Source organism: Bos indicus, chromosome 8 (assembly GCF_029378745.1).
Source record: "Bos indicus isolate NIAB-ARS_2022 breed Sahiwal x Tharparkar chromosome 8, NIAB-ARS_B.indTharparkar_mat_pri_1.0, whole genome shotgun sequence".
Taxonomy (NCBI): domain Eukaryota; kingdom Metazoa; phylum Chordata; class Mammalia; order Artiodactyla; family Bovidae; genus Bos; species Bos indicus.
In genome coordinates, this window is record NC_091767.1 from 52861940 (window position 1) to 52881854 (window position 19915).

The window sequence follows — 19915 nt, forward strand, 5'->3', positions numbered from 1 at the left end:
CCGTGGACAGAACGTAATGTCCACATGAGTTTGAGCAAGCTCTGGGAGTTGGTGGTAGACAGGGAGGCCTGGCGTGCTACAGTCCATGGGGTCACAGAGAGTCAGACATGACTGAGCGACTGAACTGAACTGACTGTGGTTTAATCTAATATTCATTTTCAATTTTTACTGTGATCATCGGGAGAACATTTTTTTCTTTTTAGATTGTAGGCAAATTGAAAACATGGTCTTAGGAAATGTATACAGGTCATATATATAGTCTTGGTCACTCAGCTGGTATCCGACTCTTGGCGACCCCATAGACTGTAGCCCACCAGGCTCCTCTGTCCATGGAATTTCCCAGGCAAGAATACTGGAGTGGGTTGCCGTTTCCTTCTCCAGGGGATCTTTCCAACCCAGGGGTCCAACCTGTGTCTCCTGCATTGGCAGGGGCCGGGGGCGGGGGTTGGGGGGGTACGGTTCTTTACCTTCTTTACCGCTGAGCCACTAGGGAAGCCCAAAATGTATTAATATCCTATTTTAATCCACACAGGAAAGAATAAGAAAACTCCTTGCCATAATATTGCCAATAGCCATGCTCCAATGAAAATGAGTCATTTTTAAGCTTTTCCCATTGTTTACAGTTCATTTTCAGCTTTCCTCTATTTCCCAAATTTGCTTTAATGTTTATAATTTTATAAATAAACAAAGCATAAAACATAATATTAGGAGGTTAAAATAGACAGTCTAAAGTCACCTATTGCAGTGTTAAGGATCTAGCCTTGTATCACAGTCTCAAATGTAAAGGTCTGTGATTAAAATAACCCATAGTGTCAAAGCAAGAAATCACTAATAAAAGTTTACAGCTACAGAATGCTGTTTAAACACACAGAATCTCAATGCCTGTTCCCACAGCACTCCCAGAAGTGACGGGCCAGGGTGTGTCCAGTGTAACACAGCAATCAGGGTGGATGCATATAAATCTTTCTGAGAGCAAAAGTCCAATGAAGAGGCCAGTAGTCAGAAGCATGACTCCATGTTTATGAGATACATCAGAGCAGTCTATGTAAATGCCAGTCTATGAAACCCTGTGTGTGTGTGAACTGATTTTTACAGCGATGTCATGCTTGGTCAGCAGGCTATTTTGACATGGAATAATCCCACAGATGTGAAAAATACATTTCCCCATCATTAGGCTCAGAGTGATATAACAGTATGGAGAGCTAATGAACTTTTCAAAATGTTTTAAAAGCCAGTTCTGGAATGGCATTTTGGTCTGCATCCACCACAGTGAGTTTATGTCTGGATTTTTTGGAGACTGGAAAAAAGAGTGATGGAGCTTCAGGCCAAGGTCCAAGGGTAGGCAGCCAAGTGACAAGCTCATGACGAGTTGCACACCAATGAGGTGGCTTTGCTTTCTGCACGGCTTTATGTCAGATTCACAAAAATTCAGCTATAGGATAAAATTCTCCCTCTGGTTTATCTTTTTCTATGACCTGTTCCCTGGTGGCTCAGACAGAAAAGAATCTACCTGCCAAGCAGGAGACTCGAGTTTGATTCCTGGGTTAGGAAGATCCCCTGGAGAAGGAAATGGCAACCCACTCCAGTATTCTTACCTGGGAAATTCCATGGACAGAGGAGCCTGGTGGGCTACAGTCTATGGGGTTGCCAAGAGTCGGATACCAGCTGAGTGACCAAGACTATATATATGACCTGTATACATTTCCTAAGACCATGTTTTCAATTTGCCTACAATCTAAAAAGAAAAAAAAGTTCTCCCGATGATCACAGTAAAAATCGAAAATGAATATTAGATTAAACCACAGTCAGTTCAGTTCAGTCGCTCAGTCATGTCTGACTCTCTGTGACCCCATGGACTGTAGCACGCCAGGCCTCCCTGTCTACCACCAACTCCCAGAGCTTGCTCAAACTCATGTTCATCAAATCAGTGATACCATCCGACCATCTCATCCTCTGTTGTTCCCTTCTCCTCCTCCCTTCAATCTTTTCCAGCATCAGGGTCTTTTCCAATCAGTCAGTTCTTCACATCAGGTGGCCAAAGTATTGGAGCTTCAGCTTCAGCATCAGTCCTTCCAATGAATATTCAGGACTGATTTCCTTTAGGATTGACTGGTTTGATCTTAAAGCACAAGGATTGGTCAAAATTCTGTTCACCTTTCTTTGAAAAAATCCAGGCCTCCCCAAGTCAATGGCTTTTGGAGTCCATTTATATGGTAGCTGCCGAAGGATGAGAGAATTGTACCTGATATTTCATTTGGGAGATGCTGCATGCAAACCAAACCAGGTTGCTAAGGGCAGAGAAGAGATGAAAGTGTTAACAAAGCAGAGGATGGAGGCCAGAGAGCGACCTGCCCTCAGCCTCCCTGGAGAGGGACTTGGGGACACTGCTGTCCCAGAGAAGCAACTGAGCACGTGTCCTCTCAGACATACCAGTGGCAGGGGCAGCTAATCTCCCCACCTGTCACACACTTCTGTCCTCTCAGGGAAAGGTGCTGGTCTGGCCAGAAACATGGGCCACTTGCTAGAGAAAATGTGTATGAAGAGTGTGAGACAAGCAAAACACTCCTCCATCAGGCTGAGCTTCTTCCCTGGGCCCTTCCTTCTTTTCCATTGTGGAAAGCAAGAAGCAAACATGTACATCTCTCTTTCGCCCCTTCAATTAATAGATAATTTAATGTATTTATTTACGGCTGTGCTGGGTCTTGCTATGCAGGCTCTTCTCTAGTTGCACTGAGCGGGGGCTACTCTCTCTTTGGGGTGCGAAGGCTTCTCATTGTGGTGGTTTCCCTTGTTGCAGAGCACGGGCCCTAGGGCACTGGGGCTTTAGTAGTTGTGGCACATGGGTTCAGTAGTTGCAGCTCCTGGGCTCTAGAGCACTGGCTCAATAGTCATGACGAATGACCTTAGTTGCTGCACAGCACGTGGGATCTGCCTGGATCAAGAATCAAACCTGTGTCTCCTACATTGGCAGGCAGATTCTTTACCACTGAGCCACCAGGGAAGCTCCAACAGATCATTTTTTCACAGCAAAAAAAGACCTAATTGAACTGTTGGGCTTCTTTAAAAATAAGCCACTTATTCTTCTTTATTTTTTTAATTTTTATCGAAGTATAGTTGATTTATAATGTGTTATTTTCAGGTGTACAGCAAAGTGACTCAGTCACATATAAATTTGTTTTCAAATTATTTTCCCATTATTATAAAATATTGCATATAGTTCCCTGTCCTATACAGTAAACCAAAAAAGCCACTTTAATTCTTAAAGTCCTGTTGTTTCCAACTGAAAGAAAGAAATGGGTCCTACAATGGGGAAATCTTTCATTAAAACTTTCCAAATAATAGAAAATCCATCCGCAGGAAGCCCCTCCCTCTCCAGTTGTTCTTAGGGATCTTATTTTACAGGCCCAAGGTCATTGCTGCAATTTCTTTATGGAGCCCAGAACCAGAGTAAAGTTCTTGATTCAGAATGGGAGTGTAGAGTGGGGCTTCTCACATCTCATATGTGCCACGGGCCTATTTATGCTTTCCCACATCAGGCTCACATTTATAGCACCATCATCACTCTCCATCCTGACTCATGATCACTTGCTATAAACCATGACATTTCACATATCTGGCTTCACTTAAGAACAAGCTCAGCCATGCAAGGGACTTTTCCAGACAACTGAAGCTTACCCTCCATGTAACAACTGCTGTTCTATTTTTTTTTTTTTTAACATTAATTATCTGAGTTGGATTTTTTTTATGAAATTGCTTACATACCCCCACCTTCTCTTAAACAGGACACCAAGTTTAAATAATTTTTCTTCCTTGATTATTCAGGGTCATTACTGTGAACTTTCTGCCATTAATGTTATGGCCGCCCGAGTCTGTGCAGGTGTTCAGGACTGCTTACCCTACATCAGATGGAATGCCACCTGCTGAGCATCTGGGCCCACTTCTTGGAAGTCTGTTTGCCTGTTTTGTTTGTGCAGTTCCCTATTGTACGTTACCAGCAATGGCAACCTCTGGCTCCCACTCCTCCCACACCCCACTCAGAGAAACAAATCCTGTCAAAGCCCAGCTTAAATAATGAGGATGACATAAAATCGGTGCCAGCATTTGTGAGTCTGCTGCATTCCCATCATTCTCATGACTTTCAGATATCATCATACCAATCAGCTCAGAAAGACAATTTAGGGGATTTTCCTGTGAGAAAAGAACTAATTCTCAAGGTAGGTTTTTAATACTCAATGGCAGTTGTCTGAAGGAAGGCTGCCTTTGTGTAATTCTCAGTTTTCTGGAAACTTTGAACTCCAGACACATGAATGAGCTCTTACTCTTGCAGATAACTCATCCTGAGCTTTTGGAAAGATTTTCTTCTATGTCTCACCACTTTTCAAACTTTCCTCCCCTTGAATGCTGTTTTTCTTTGCTTTTCTCCTACTTCCTTTCCAGTTCCATCCCCACCCTTCTTCTTTCCTTTCTCCCTCTTTTCCTTCACTCCCATGTGTGGGTCCCTAGTACATCCAGTAGTCTTCTGCACCATTGCTAAGCTGGCAGTCTGGAGAGCAGAAGTGAAGCAAATAGCAGAAATCTTAACTCCTAACCTCAGCTCTTCTTGTCAGCTGTGACGCCCAGGCTGTGCTCACTCTATCTATACTTACTCACTCAGCCAAATCCAACTTATCTGTCTCCAGCAAGAGAGTGACAATAATGAAGGGAAAAAAGGTACAAATAACCTTATTTACAAATCAGAAATAAATCCATAGATATGGAAAACAAACTTATGGTGACCAAAAGTGAAAGGAGGGGAAAAACAAATAAGGAGTTGGGATTAACATATACACACCACATAACTTATATGCAGAGTACATCATGAGAAACGCTGGACTGGAAGAAACACAAACTGGAATCAAGATTGCCGGGAGAAATATCAATAACCTCAGATATGCAGATGACACCACCCTTATGGCAGAAAGTGAAGAGGAACTCAAAGCCTCTTGATGAAAGTGAAAGTGGAGAGTGAAAAAATTGGCTTAAAGCTCAACATTCAGAAAACGAAGATCATGGCATCCGATCCCACCACTTCATGGGAAATAGATGGGGAAACAGTGGAAACAGTGTCAGACTTTATTTTTCTGGGCTCCAAAATCACTACAGATGGTGACTGCAGCCATGAAATTAAAAGACGCTTACTCCTTGGAAGGAAAGTTATGACCAACCTAGATAGCATATTCAAAAGCAGAGACATTACTTTGCCAACAAAGGTTCCTCTAGTCAAGGCTATGGTTTTTCCTGTGGTCATGTATGGATGTGAGAGTTGGACTGTGAAGAAGGCTGAGCGCCGAAGAACTGATGCTTTTGAACTGTGGTGTTGGAGAAGACTCTTTAGAGTCCCTTGGACTGCAAGGAGACCCAACCAGTCCATTCTGAAAGAGATCGGCCCTGGGATTTCTTTGGAAGGAATGATGCTAAAGCTGAAACTCCAGTACTTTGGCCACCTCATGCGAAGAGTTGACTCATTGGAAAAGACTCTGATGCTGGGAGGGATTGAGGGTGGGAGGAGAAGGGGACGACAGAGGATGAGATGGCTGGATGGCATCACTGACTCGATGGACGTGAGTCTGAGTGAACTCCGGGAATTGGTGATGGACAGGGAGGCCTGGCCTGCTGCGATTCATGGGGTCGCAGAGAGTCAGACACGACTGAGCAACTGATCTGATCTGATCTGATATATAAAATAGATAACCAGCGAGGACCTACTGTATAGCATAGAGAACTATACTCAATAATTGATAACCAATAACAGAAAAGAATCTGAAAAAGAATATATATACACATATCTATGAAATGGAATCACTATGCTATACACCTGAAACAAACACAACACTAAGTTGTGAATGTCTGTGAATCAACTATACTCCAATTAAAAAGATAATGTGTATGAATATGTTTAATAATGATATGGAAATTATGGTTAATAGTGAGTTTAAAAGAATTCTTTTGACTATATTCAGAACCTGGGATTTGAACTGGAGCTCACATTTAATTGTACATTATTCATAAATGAAATGGTAATGATAAAATTACAGAGGAAAAAGGTTTGGCTCAAAATGCATTTTTGAGAACTTCACTATATTGTTGTTATTGTTGCTCGTCACTCAGTCGTATCCGACTCTTTGTGGCCCCATGGACTGCAGCACGCCAGGCTTCCCTGTCCTTCACTATTTCCTGAAGTTTGCTCAGACTCATGGCCATTGAGTCGGTGATGCCATTCAACCATCTCATGCTCTGTCACCCCCTTCTCCTGTCCTCACTCTTTCTCGGCATCAGGGTCTTTTCCAACTAGTCAGCTCTTCCCATTGGGTGGCCAAAGTATTGGAGCTTCAGCATCAGCATCAGTCCTTCCAATGAATATTCAGGGTTGATTTCTGATTTGATTTTGAGGATTGACTGACTTGATCTCCTTGCTGTCCAAGGGACTCTCAAGAGTCTTCTCTAGCAGCACAGTTTGAAAGCATCAATTCTTTGGCACTCAGCCTTCTTTATGGCCCAACTCTCACATCCATACATGACTGCTGGAAAAGCCATAGCTTTGACTAGATGGACCTTTGTCAGCAAAGTGATGTCTCTGCTTTTTAATACTCTGTCTAGGTTTGTCATAGCTTTTCTTCCAAGGAGCAAGTGTCCTTTAATATTATATATAATACTACTAAATCTAAATAAGTTTCTAAATTGAAATAATGTTTGCACATATTTTCATGTATCAGCTCTTAACATAAGAAATCTAAAAAGCAGAAGGAAGCTTACCGTAGGACATTAAAAACTCAGTTGTTTGTTCAAAAAAAATGAGGAATCTGGAAAACCAAAAATTGTACTCACAACTTTGATAGCAACTAAGGGGCAAATTCTAACTTTTTAAAAAATCCATTCTCATTATCAAAAATTCACTAAATACCCACAATATTTCTAGTCACTCTAAAAGCTAGTCACAGGCCCTATCTTCCAAGTAGTTTATTGGCCTTTTATTTTTCTTTCACTTGGGCATACAGTGAAACAGTCTCCCAATTTATTCAACCAAATCATAGATAGTCCCACACCATAACTTTCTCATAGTAGGTTCTCAATAATATTGATTGATTAGTCAATTATCCAAGGATATTTTAATATAAAATAATCAAAAACAGAGAAATGAACCTCTCTTGGGTCAAAGTTAACTCACTACCCAACACTCCCATAAACCTGCCAAGTTGCTTGCATTTTATTTAAAGAAAATGAAACATTTCAGGATATTGGTGGGAAGACACAGATGTGGGAGTGGGTCCTGGAATGGTAGTCAGATGACCTGGGAGCAAACACTGGCTCTGTTCTCTACTGACTTGAAAACTTGGGCAAACTTCTTGCCCACCTGAACCTCAGTTTCCTCAACTGCAAAAGGAAATAATAGCTACCTCACAAGGCTGTTTTGAGTATTAAGTGGAAAAATATATTTCTTAGGGATAAGACAGATAGTCAACAAATTTCAGTCAAATTAAAATCATCCCTGTTTCTATAAAATGTAAATAGGGCTTCCTGGCTCTCCTATTCACTGTGATCATTTTTGTGTTTTTATTACCGTGGGTGAAAGAGATATTCTTGTCTTAGTACATACACACCTGCAACAGCCTTAATGTCATTTGACTGATGAGGCCAGTCTGGAAGGCCTTCAACTTTCCTATCAAGGACTGAAAAATCTTCCCTGCTAGTCTCATGACATTAGTGCTGGCCCAGAAGCAGCAGAACAAGCTGGGCCAGCTTGGTGAAATGGCTGGGATTGGGGGTCTAATTTTTCCCCTTTGGACCACATAGTGGAAGATCTAAGGCTCCAGTAGTTCCACTCTGTCTACTGATGCCCAGTGTGGTTTTGCAGAGTGCCCATACCCTTCCTTGCCTCTCTCCAATCCATCCATGCTTTAATCCACCAATTCTTACAGATTCCAAGCAATTAGCATAAAAACTAGTCTCATTATTTTACAGTAACATTTTGTACAAAGTGTGTACCACATAAAATCACTGTATGGCACTCCTCGACCTTAACATTTCTCATCTCCTTCTAGTAAACCAACCCGAATTCCCATATACTATGGCCAGCCCTTCTCCAGATTCAGGTCTCTAAAAGTCTGCATCTGCTTATCCATTTATTCATTTTTTGGCCACTATAGTGTCTTATGAGTTCTGCAAGGCTTTTATCTTATGGTTCCATTCATTCTAAAAACACTTCCACCTTTTTGTGCTTAGCACAGTCATGGCTCAGGGCTTCCCTGGTGGCTCAGTGGTAAAGAATCTGCCTGCCAATGCAAGAGACACAGGAGACAAGGATTTGATCCTTGGGTCGGGAAGATCCCCTGAAGTAAGAAATGACAACCCACTCCAATATTCTTGCCTGGAAAATTCCATGGACAGAAGAGCCTCATGGGCTACCGTCCATGAGGTCTCAAAGACTGGGACACATGCAGTCATGACTCGTGGCCCCAAGAAGCCCCTGAAGGCTGGAGCAGCTCCAAAGCATCCAATGCTGAGTAAACTGACCAGGGCATTTGCTCCTCATCCATCAACTGGTCCCCACAAGCTGAGAAGGTACCTTCCCCTCATCTTTTACTAAGGAACAGATTAAGTATTTGCTGACAGGAAATGAAGTAAAGAAGATCTGCATGCAATGGCTCATTAAGACTGATGGCAAGGTCCAAATTGATACAGCCCACCTGCTGGCTTTAAGGATGTCACCAGCATTGGCAAGAAAGGGGAAAACTTCTGTCTGATTTGCAACACAAGGGTGGCTTTGTTGTTCACTGAATTATACCTGAGGAGCCAAGTACAATTTGTGCAAAGTAAGAAAGATCTTTGTAGCACCAAAAATCCCTCATCTGGTGACCCATGATGCTTGTATCATCCACTGTCCCGATTCCCTTCCAAAATGAATGACTCCACTGAGATTGATTTCAAATCTGGCAAGATGACTGATTTCAACAAGTTTGATACTGGTAACCTGTATATGGTGACCAGAGTCACTACCGTGGGAAGAACTGAACAATCTTCTGCTGCGATCACCAACAGAAAGAGACAACCTAGTCCTCTTGGTGTGGTTCATGTGAAAGACGCCAACAGCAGCATCGTTGCCTCCCCATTCTCCAACATTTTTGTTATTGCAAAGGCAACAAACCATGGATTTCTTTTCTGAGAAAAAAGTATCTGTCTAACCATTGCTGAACACAGAGACAAGAGATTGGCAGCTAAAGAGAGCAGTGCGTCAAATGATCTCTAGGAAACATGACTGGAAAGGTCTTTGGGCTTAACTGGGCTTCCAAGGTGGTGGTATTGGTAAAGAATCCATCTGCCAATACAGGAGATGTAAGAGACATGGATTCAGTCCCTGGGTCAGGAAGATCCCCTAGAGGAGGGCATGTCAACCCACTCCAGTATTCTTGCCTGGAGAATCCCAGGGACAGAGGAGCCTGGTGGGCTACAGTCCACAGGGTGGCAAAGAGTTGGACACAACTGAAGCAACTTAGCCCTCACGTAGGGCTTAATTAAAGATAATGAGGAATGATTAATTGCCCAAAAAAAGCTTCTCACAAACAAACAAAGGCCATTTACTGAGCTTCAGGCACTGCACCAGGTTCTGGAGTACAGGTCTCTGGAACAAATCCATACAGAGACCTTGGTCCCTACTCTCATTAATCAAACACACATGCCCAATAGAGATATAATAACAAGCTACGATAAATGATCTAAAAACATCACCCAAAACCTTGACTTAGACTCATGAACTGGGAGGTTGGGTGGAAAGGGGTCATTCAGCAAAGTTTTCCCTTCATCTTCGCCTGATCTGAAGAAGAGGTGGGGTTATTTAAACCAGGAGAAGGAGCCAGCAGAAGCTGGGCAGCAGATGAGTCAGATCCTAGGGTCAGGGTAAGAGAGTTGTCTATTCTCCTAAGAGCAATGGAAAGTGATAAGAAGGATTTAAGGGAGTGATGTGACAGAAATAAAAGACACTTTCACATTGGCTGGCAGCAATGGGAAGGAGAGTGGTCTGCAGGGGATCAATTGGCTAGCTGGCCATTGGAATCATCTGGATGTCTGAGATTCGGTGGGTGGGGAAGGGATAGAGGAAAAGGAAGTTCCCAGTTGGAGAAACCAGATGAATACTAATGACATTCACTGAGACAAGGAACTGCAGGAAAGGACACCTTGGGGGCAAAGGAACAAAAGTAGCCATTGTTTCAAGCTCTGTGCCGAGGGCTGTAGGTACATTATTTTGGCTTTCTGATAAGGCTGCAAAGCTGGTATCATTATCTCATTTTTCAGATTAAAAACCCAAGGCTGTAATATCAGCTTAATTTTTCTGACCTAACCTTTGTGGATCTAATTTTTCAGGGCGATCTAGTGCCCAATTAGCCTCCCAAGAGCTCTTAAGAAGAAAGATGATTTTTCCTTAGAAACCAAAGCCCAAAGCCGCAGAGCTCAGATAGAAATGGATTTGGAACGTTGCCAGAGACTTTGAGTAGGTTACTCTGGGACCCGTGGCAGGGTGGCCATGTGTGATTGTGCATAATTACAATGTGCACAAATGTAATATTGTAATAATACAATTACAATCATAATGCAATGTGTGATTGCATACTGCACAAACCCAGAGAACACCAGTCATATCAAAGTTCCTGTGAATTCTGCCTCCTGAATACATCAGCCCTGCCCCTCCCCAGTTTCTTTTCAAAGAAAGACTCCAAGCTCCATCACTCTAGGGTTCAAAAAGAATCAGTGACCAAGGCAACACCATGCACTTGACCTCTCTGGTCCCAGAGCTTCTTTCCTCTTTTGCAGCCTTCACTCAGACCCAGGTGTTTACCCCTCACCCTTTTCTCTGCTCATCTAGGACCCTAAGGAGAAGTAGATGTAATGGAAGAGTGACCCATCCATCATTAGACCACTATTGCTTACAAGAGCTCCCCAGGGGGATATACCAAATCTAAAACATTGCTAATATCTGCCCAAATTAATGCTACAGAGAAACAAACAAGTTATACAAAAGCTGTCGCTTTTTTAGCTAGTTATAAAATATTCCCCAAATTTCTGATTAAAAAGTGTCCTTGCTCACCTAATTGCATCTTCTCAGACCCGAGGTGCTGTCCGAACAGCAGTCACCAATTCTTTATCTTTGAGAAGACCAATCTACTCAGAGATTTACCCGGAAAAAGTCTCATTCTCTGGCCCTGGGGCCAGAACAAACCACAGCTCTCCAATTTGAAAGTTCAGGCAGTGAGAAATGGAGCTGACTCTAGGACTAAGGCAATCAAGGGCTCTTTTCTCATCAGCCCCTAAGGCGGTGACACCACATTTGCAAAAGTGTTTTGGATTCCTGAGTTTCAGGCTTGGGAATGCTCTGACAGGAGGCACAGTCTCAAGTGCGCCAGCCCAGGCTTATGATGGGGAGGGAGCTGATCCTGCAGTCTGTGATCAGAATGAGCTCAGCTTTCCAAAAGAAACTGCTCTGCCAGCATCTCCATCCTTCTTAGTCCTTACCACCATGGCCCTTTAAAAGGCATGGAACATTCATTTTAAAGATGCTTTTTATTGATACATATGACCTTGTTTCTATAAAGGAAGTCAGGAAGGATATATTTCTCAATTTCCAATCAAGATGATTCCTCTGCAGACACACTGCAGTGTTTTTCTTTTTTTGAAATCTCATCTCCTCTATCAACTCTGATGTGGTTGGTCCTTTGGAGTTCTGAATGTGCTTCCTTGTCCCTATGCCACACAGCAGAGTGTCAGTTGACATTTAGGGTCACCCAGGATTTTTCTACTACAGAAGTCCACATATGGACCAGTTTCCACTGCAGAAATGAGCCTTTCGCCTGCAGCCGGCACTGCTCGAGGGCAGATGCATTCCCCAGACTCTGGCGGTGACAGTGACCCTCTCCCCACAGCATTTCTGGGATACTGATGTGCCCTGTATCCTTCTGCTTGCAGCTGACACTTCCCCCAATGCTGGCTCATGACCCAGCTCTAGGGCACGAGGGCTGCAGCTACCCCCAGCCCTGAGCACCCCTTGACTTGTATCAGCTGGTGTGGTCTGGCAGTGGGAGAGGCTCAGCGGCCAGGCTGCCCCGGGTAGAGACCCTGGCTTCCTGCCAGTCAGAATTCCAGGGGTCTCATTCCTCATTTAGCTCCTCTTTTTCTCCAAAGTTCATGGGAACTTGGACCATTAACTGACATCATAAGGCTGTCTTGGCCTGAACACTTTTTTGAGCTAACCACTATGACATTGAAGGACATTTGCCAAATCACAGGCTAGGGCTCAAAGCCCTCATTCCCTCCCCATCTTCAATTTCTCTTACCACAGAAAGAGTCTAAGAATGACTAAGATACCACTACAGAAATGGTATAACTGAAAATGGAAAGTGCAGCTAAAATGTAAAGATAGATCTGGAACTATGGGATTTGATCTCTGTCCCTATTTCAGCTCAGAATGGGCAGATGGAAAAGTCAAGAGGGCACTGGCAGGAGAAAAAGAAAATGTGTTTTTGCTCTTATTTCTAGTTCGAGCAGTGAGTATCCAGATCAGAAACATAGCTGGAGGATCAAATAATGACTTTTTCAAAATAAGGGTTACCTAAGGTGATGGCACCCCACTCCAGTACTCTTGCCTGGAAAATCCCATGGACGGAGGAGCCTGGTGGGCTGCAGTCCATGGGGTCGCGAAGAGTCGGACACGACTGAGCGACTTCACTTTGACTTTTCACTTTCATGTATTAGAGAAGGAAATGGCAACCCACTCCAGTGTTCTTGCCTGGAGAATCCCAGGGACGGAGGAGCCTGGTGGGCTGCCGTCTATGGGGTCGCATAGAGTTGGACATGACTGAAGCGACTTAGCAGCAGCATGATGGACAGGGAGGCCTGGTGTGCTGCGATTCATGGGGTCGCAAAGAGTCGGACACGACTGAGTGACTGAACTGAACTGATGTGTGGTTATCCCTCAGAAATGACTTGTTCAGGCTGATCTGCGATGGCCGAAACTTAGAAAGGAATAAACCACAGTGACTGAAGGATCACTTTGAAAAATAATTCTCTGCAAAACAATCATCTTTTGCTTTGCAAAACAATTCTCAATAGACTGGGGAAAAATTCTAAATGGTCAGTAAAAACAGGAAGATATATTCATCCTCCTGTATAATAAAATAAATACTGGTTTTAAAAAAGAAAAAGAAACATAGCTGGGTTCTCCTAAGGGGAAGGGAACCCAGGTAACAAGCATCATCCTTTGATTTCCATCCCTACTGCCTTGGGGGGTCTTGCTCTCCTGGTGCTAATTCTAGAGTCTTGATTGTTTTAAAAATAACTGAATCAGTTCCCTAGTTGTCAAGAAGGCACCACTTCTAGAGACTGCGCTTGGAAGGAGTGACTATTTCCCTTGCTGTCCTCCGCCTTCAGCTAAGGTGTTTTACAGAGAAACTGCAGGTACCCAAGCCAGTTCTTACCAGGCAGGAGGCAGGCCCCCTTGAGAAGCATTTGAGCTTCAGAAGAGAGTGATCTCTCTTAGGCCATACTTGAGGTTTACTTTTGTCATTTCTCATAAATACCACATATTCTCACGAATGAAGGGGAAGTATCAGAAGGGTAAATTTAAGGGAAAGTCGGATGGGATTAAGTAACTGAATCTGCCTCAGTTTAAGGACTAGCAGAACTGAGGTGAAAAAAGAATTAGGAGACCACTCTCCCAATTTCAATAGAAATAAGCTTCAAGCTACCTGATTAAAAATGAAAAACCTTCCTTCTACTTCAAAGATTTCTGCTCCACCCAAGGGCCTGGCCTAGAACAGCAGAGCTTCTCTCCTCACAATGACAGATGAATAATAAATGCTCCTAGTCAGAAGAAAGGGCATACAAACAATTTCTCCAAAGTTTTGGTTATTGGAGATTTTATCTACGGCTAACAGTAATTCCATTTTACAATTTAAAATTTCTTTGGTCTTTGAAACTAGCTAGCTCCAGTGATGAAGAGGTTACGTTAATGCAACACAACAAGACCCTACAGGGCCTGCCTGGAGCAGACTCCTCCCCTCCCCCGTTCTCCATCTGCCTCTGCAGAAAAAACTTTAACCTCCTCGGCCTTCCTTGAGCTCCAAAGAATAAATTTGATCAGGGAAGTGAAAAAAATGCAGAAAGAAAGAAAAACAAGACAAAATCATAAGAATTTAGCCATTAAAAAAAGTCAAGGACTTCTTAAGAGTTATAGATAATATTCTGAGCTATATCCTTTGAGCTCTTTTTCAGACACTGAAACCCCCATCAGGTAGAAGTTAACTATATGCTGCCCACAAGCACATAGGTCCCAGAGTGGTTGGAACCAGAGAAGGTCTGAAACTGGTGAGGTCCCAATTACCTCATCACCAACCAATCAGAAGAATGCTCATGAGTTGATCGTGTACCCTACAATGCCCCTGTCCCTCACCATGACTTTTAAAACCTTTCCCTAAAAGTTATTGGGGAGTTCAGGCCTTTTGAGTACTAAATACTGGACTCCTTGTTTGGAACCTGAAATAAACATTGCATTTGTTTTTTTTTTTAATTATTATTATTATTATTATTTTTTACTTTACAATATTGTATTGGTTTTGCCATACATCAACATGGATCCGCCACTGGTGTACACGTGTTCCCCATCCTGAACCCCCCTCCCACCTCCTTCCCCATACCATCCCTCTGGGTCATCCCAGTGCACCAGCCCCAAGCTTCCTGTATCCTGCATCGAACCTGGACTGGTGATTCACTTCTAATATGATATTATACATGTTTATTCCCTTTCAAAGTCTTAATGTTACCAAACCAAACTTGGGTTGGCTTCCCTGTACTCAGTAAAGCCAATCTACTGACACTGGGTTATGGTACAAGAAAATGCAGTTCTATTTCCAGGGAAGCCAACCCAAGTTTGGTTTGGTAACATTAAGACTTTAAAAGGGAATTGGTTATTTCAAATCATTAAAAGATATATATCATATGTACAGAATATCAAAGAAAGAAGTCAAATAGGTAGGAAATAATCCCTGCCCATTAGACATTTTTTTAGGTTTCATAGAGAGAAATCTATATCAACTTCTGATGGAAAATGGCTTAAAGATAACACCAAATTCAATCTAGTTCTGGTCTAATAAAGTCTAGGTGAGAACCAGCATGATAATTTTCTTCTTCCTAAAGTGTTTCCCAAAGGATTAACCTAATTTTTTAAAACCCTACAATTCTGTTGTGAATAAACCTCTCACAAATGAATGCCATAATTACTGACTTAATTTTTTTTCTCCTAAACAAAGAGTGAATATATATATACATATATATCTCCTCTAAAGTAAAAGGTTTACCTACTACTATAGTTGAATGTTGTATATTAAGTAAAACTTTGATTTATCTAGAAAATATAATTTGTGGGGGGAAATGTGACACTAAAAGTGACCAAACCACCTTTACTGTGGCGAAAGATGAAAGATTACTTGTGATCGCTAACAAAAAACCTATTACAAGAAAAAAGATAAAATTAGCAGTAATTAGTCTTCCAGCTAAAGCAGGAAACTGGGAATAGTATTACAAACAATCACTTCTTTTTCCTGTCATCTTTTTTTTAATGATGAAGAGCAACTGTTCCTCTAATGAAAGGACTCAGTAAATAAACTTAAGCATGACTTTAACCTAATTAATCTCAAACAGGGAATTTTTCACCTCAGCAATTGCTCTTCGGAAATGAGACAAACCGCTTGCTCACATCAGACCCCACAATCTAAATGTTTATTATTAAAATAAATGTTACAGGAGTGGAACACAGGTGCAGTTTACAACTGCGTGATGATTGAGCAACATTTTTTTATCCATGGAAAAAATGAGTAAGTTGCCAAAATTGATCTTTTTTGATCATTTCTCACTTAATGTTAGAAAAAGAACAAAGAGCATAGTTATACTATCAGAAATGCAAAAAAAGAAAAAAAGAAATGCAAGTATTTCAGTTTTTTCCTTCATGTGCTCAAGTAAACCCACAAGAGGGTCAGCAGTAAACACAGAAACAATCACAAACCTCCTCTATTCTGAAATCCCCACAGATTATCAGTCTCTGGGAGGCTTAAGGTAGAAAACAAAGTATTTATATTAGCATTAGTCAACTTTAAAGGTCTCTTAAAGGATACTTACAGTTAAATCTCTGTAAGAATCAACTTTAATAGTCTTTTAAAGGGTACTTACAGTTAAATCTCTGTAAGAATCACACATTCATCTTCACTCCCTTTGTTGTGCAAGGGTAAATGAGTTACAGAAAAAAAAAAAAAAAAAAACCCTGCAAATACTGTGCCTTGTGATTAAGACGTCATCTTAATGCAGACTTTGTATTTTGGCTTTTATGAAGGTTTAAAGGTTAAAGGCAACATAAATTATGCAATTCCTCCTATGCCAAGCCTATAAAAGGTGCTTTCAGTGTTCATTAAAGATATTGCTTCCAAATGGGCAAAAGCTTTTTTGTTAAGTGCCAAAAGAGAAACATTTCCATTATGCTCATTACTGCAATGCTGGAGAGCCAAAACAATTTGGAATCAGGAAACTGCTAGAATCTGTTGTTCCAGAATGTATAGCAACTGTCAGTATACACAGTGAGAAACTACCCTTCACTGTTTGGACAGCAGTACAGTAAAACAGAGTCAGCCAACATGCTGGTCTGCTTCCAGGAGACAGATAATCTGGAAAACCCCAAAGCAACAGCAACAGTTGAGGTTTTCCCCTTCTGCTTCTGCCACAAGAGACAGATAGGGCCCAGAGAGACTCGATCCAGGAAGGAGCAAGCCCCATGTAAGGGATGCTCGGGTAAACTGCTATTCTCACACATTCCTCTAGGTCGGCATTACCACTTCCTCATTTAGGTTTTGTCATCCCCTTCAGCTAAAGTACAGCTTCCCTTTACACTTAAGCGTACTGCATCTGCAGAAGTCTGGGCTCTTTTATCGCAAGGACCACCACATCCATTTATTCTCTAGCCTTCTGGGGCAAACTGTTGATTTGACTGGATCTGCGTCTCTCCAACTACAAGCCAAAGAGATCAGAGCTGGACACACAGCGCCCAGCTTCGACCAGGTCACCACCACCCCACCCGGCGCTTTGCCTCTGGGGGCGGATTATGGAGACAGACTGCCTGGTGTAAGCCCCCAGAGTCGCAGAGATTCTTTCCAGAGGACAGCCCGCACTCCCTGACAACTAAGTGGCAAAGTTGTTTCTTCCTCCTCTGCTGTAATGCCCACCCATCAACACGCGCGCGCGCGAACCAACGCACACAGCTTTGCGCCCTCAACTTACCAATTTAGACTTGGCGCGCTGCAAAAATTCTTCCATGTCGTTGAGAAAGGTATGGACCGGAGATACCCGGAGGGCGCAGAGGACTATCTGCTCCCGGGCGAGAGGAGCCGGGTCCCCGGAAAGTGGCCGCCTGGGACGCAGCGACCAGCTGCTCCCTCCTACCGCTCGGAGGCGGCTGAGGTTGTGGCTGAGCTCTCGGCTGTCGCCTCCCAGGGCTCCCCACCCCACCCCGAGCCCCGCCGCCCGCTCGGAGCGTCCGACTCTCCCCTAATAAGGAAAGTGGGTGTGACGCCCGGGAGCCCCAGGGCGCTCCTGGCACGCTGGCTGGCACGCGCCTGTGGGGCCGGAGCTCCGGGGCTGGGGCGCGGGGGCGGGAGTGTTGGCGGATGGCGAGGGGCTCCTCCGCCAATCGCAGGGCCCCGCTGCGGCCTCCTGACGTGGCGCGCCGAAAGATGCTGCAACCATGGACAGCGCCCAGAAGTGCGAGCCAAGTGCAAGGGGCTGCTGCAGAGGGAGGTTCTGCCGCAGGCACCGCCGCTGTCAGCCAGGGGAGGTGGAAAGAGGGAAGAGAGGCCCCCAGAGAGCTCCCCTCCTCGGCCAGCGCCTTCCTGGCTGGCTGGCAAGTTACAGAGAGCTCCAATGGTCACTTAATGAGCCGGCTCTGCTGGCCTGGCCAGGGGACACACTCAGCTAGATTGTGCGGTGGAGGGGGTTACTGCTCAGCTAAAAGCAGTACGACCTTGATGGAAAATAATAGGAAGAGCAGGCTAGGAGATTGTGGTAGGTTGCATCTTTCCTCCTTGCTCTCAAAACATACCTGCCCAGCAACAGACCTCTGCAGTTCACCCTAATTGGGTACCCTTATGTTGGCCCTGGGGCTATGGATACATACATCCTTCTGCAGTCGCAGTCCCCATCCACTCTGACATGTGTGCTCAGCAACAGTGAGGGAGACCGAACCTCCTTCCTGCATAAGGGTCTGTGTTTGTACAAGATCTTCAGATCATTTCTCTGTACATTAAAGTTTAAGAAGTACTGCAATAAACACTTAAACTCATACCCATGAACCTTATTTTAAGCCACAGAATATTGTCATGTGGACTCTCTAGCCTGCCTTATCAGGGGCCCACATATATCTGGGCTTTGGCACACTTGCCTGTAATGTCCTTCCTGCCCTCCCACCAGCCCCACTGCCTGGCTAACTCGTGCTTCAGCTGTCAGCTTAGAGGAGTGACCTCAACACTAACTACACTTCAAAATCACATTAATATCACCCAGGGCTTTAAAAAAAATACTGCTTCACAGGCTATATTCCAGACCAATAGAATCAGTTGCTCTAAGAGCAGGGAGACTGCATCAGTCTGGTATAAAAATGCTCCAAGTGATTCCCACATGCAGGCCAGGTATGATCATCTGGTACACAAACTTTAGTGTATATCTGAACCACCCAGAGATATACTAAAACATAGATTTTTGTGCCTCACTCAGAGAATTTCAGGCTTAATAGATCTGTTTAAAAAGCCTGAGAATTTCCATTCTTAACTATCTTAACTATTAACTGATGCTGCTTAGAAGTCATCTTCCTCCAGGAAGCCTCCTCTGATCTACTTCTCCCTTTCCACCCCCATACTGAGTCAGTTGCCCCTTTCATGTTCTCTCACAGCAACCTACTATACTAGAAATTGCCTGATTATTTGTCTGTTCTCCACCAGGCTGTGAGTTCTATGGGAACAAGGACATTGCCTATCTCATTCATTGATGTATCCCTAACACAGTTCATTTCATACATAAATTTCAATAAATATATCTTAATGAATAAATGTACATATGAAAGGTTTCTCTCTTTCTCTCTTTCATCTTGTGTGTGTATGTGATTATCCAAATGTTTTGTTTTTTGTTTTTTGTTTTTTGTTTTTTGTTTTATTCAGGAGGACCCAATAAAAAGAAATCAGTTGAGTCTACAGATCTGATTAAGAGAGAATGATGGGAATGTTAAGCTCTGATTTACATTCAGGCGATGAGCTGTATGGAAGCTGCAGATTCTATCAGCTTTCTTTGCTGACTTAAGTAATTTAAAACCATCCAGGTAAAGCAAGTGTCTTGTCAGCCTTTAAAGCTGTGAAGTTAATCACAATTCAAGTAACATTCCTGAGAAAAATTCCTGAGAATGCTTTGCCTCTGACTCCATTGGGGAATTTAGTGACAATCACTCATTCCTCTGAATTTTTATTTTAACCACTTTGGGTAGGTATTATATAGCCTTGAGTTTTCTTGACTTTTTCTTCTTATGGACTCAAATGTATAACACCTATCTCCCTGAGTTTTTCTCCACCAACAATGTTTCTGCAAAACAAGTTTATCAAGATTTACCTCCTCCAGGAAGCCTTCTTGAACTAATCACTTATATTAGCTTCCTGAGGCTGATGAAACAAATTACCACAAATTCAGTGGTGACTCAGATAGTAAAGAATCTGTCTGCAATGCAGGATACTTGGGTTTGATCTCTGGGTTGGGAAGATCCCCTGGAGAAGGGTATGGCAACCCACTCCAATATTCTTGCCTGGAGAATTCC

The 19915-nt window shown here is 43.1% G+C and overlaps 1 protein-coding gene and 1 pseudogene across 7 annotated transcripts in view; one reads left to right on the forward strand and one right to left on the reverse strand.

Annotated features, from left to right (window-relative positions):
* The window catches only part of PRUNE2 (prune homolog 2 with BCH domain), a 292303-nt gene extending 274739 nt beyond the window's left edge, over positions 1-17564 (reverse strand). For 6 of the 7 annotated variants that reach the window (XM_019966096.2, XM_070794676.1, XM_070794675.1 and 3 more), the window contains exon 1: positions 17344-17562. In XM_019966096.2, coding sequence (XP_019821655.2) covers positions 17344-17379 — 36 coding nt within the window. In that variant the 5' untranslated portion in view covers positions 17380-17562. Of the gene's footprint in view, positions 1-17343 lie in introns of all 7 variants that reach the window. The other variant, XM_070794678.1, reaches the window with a different exon arrangement.
* On the forward strand, positions 8480-9283 carry LOC109562424 (small ribosomal subunit protein eS4-like; annotated as a pseudogene).
* Positions 17565-19915: the final 2351 nt, after the last annotated feature.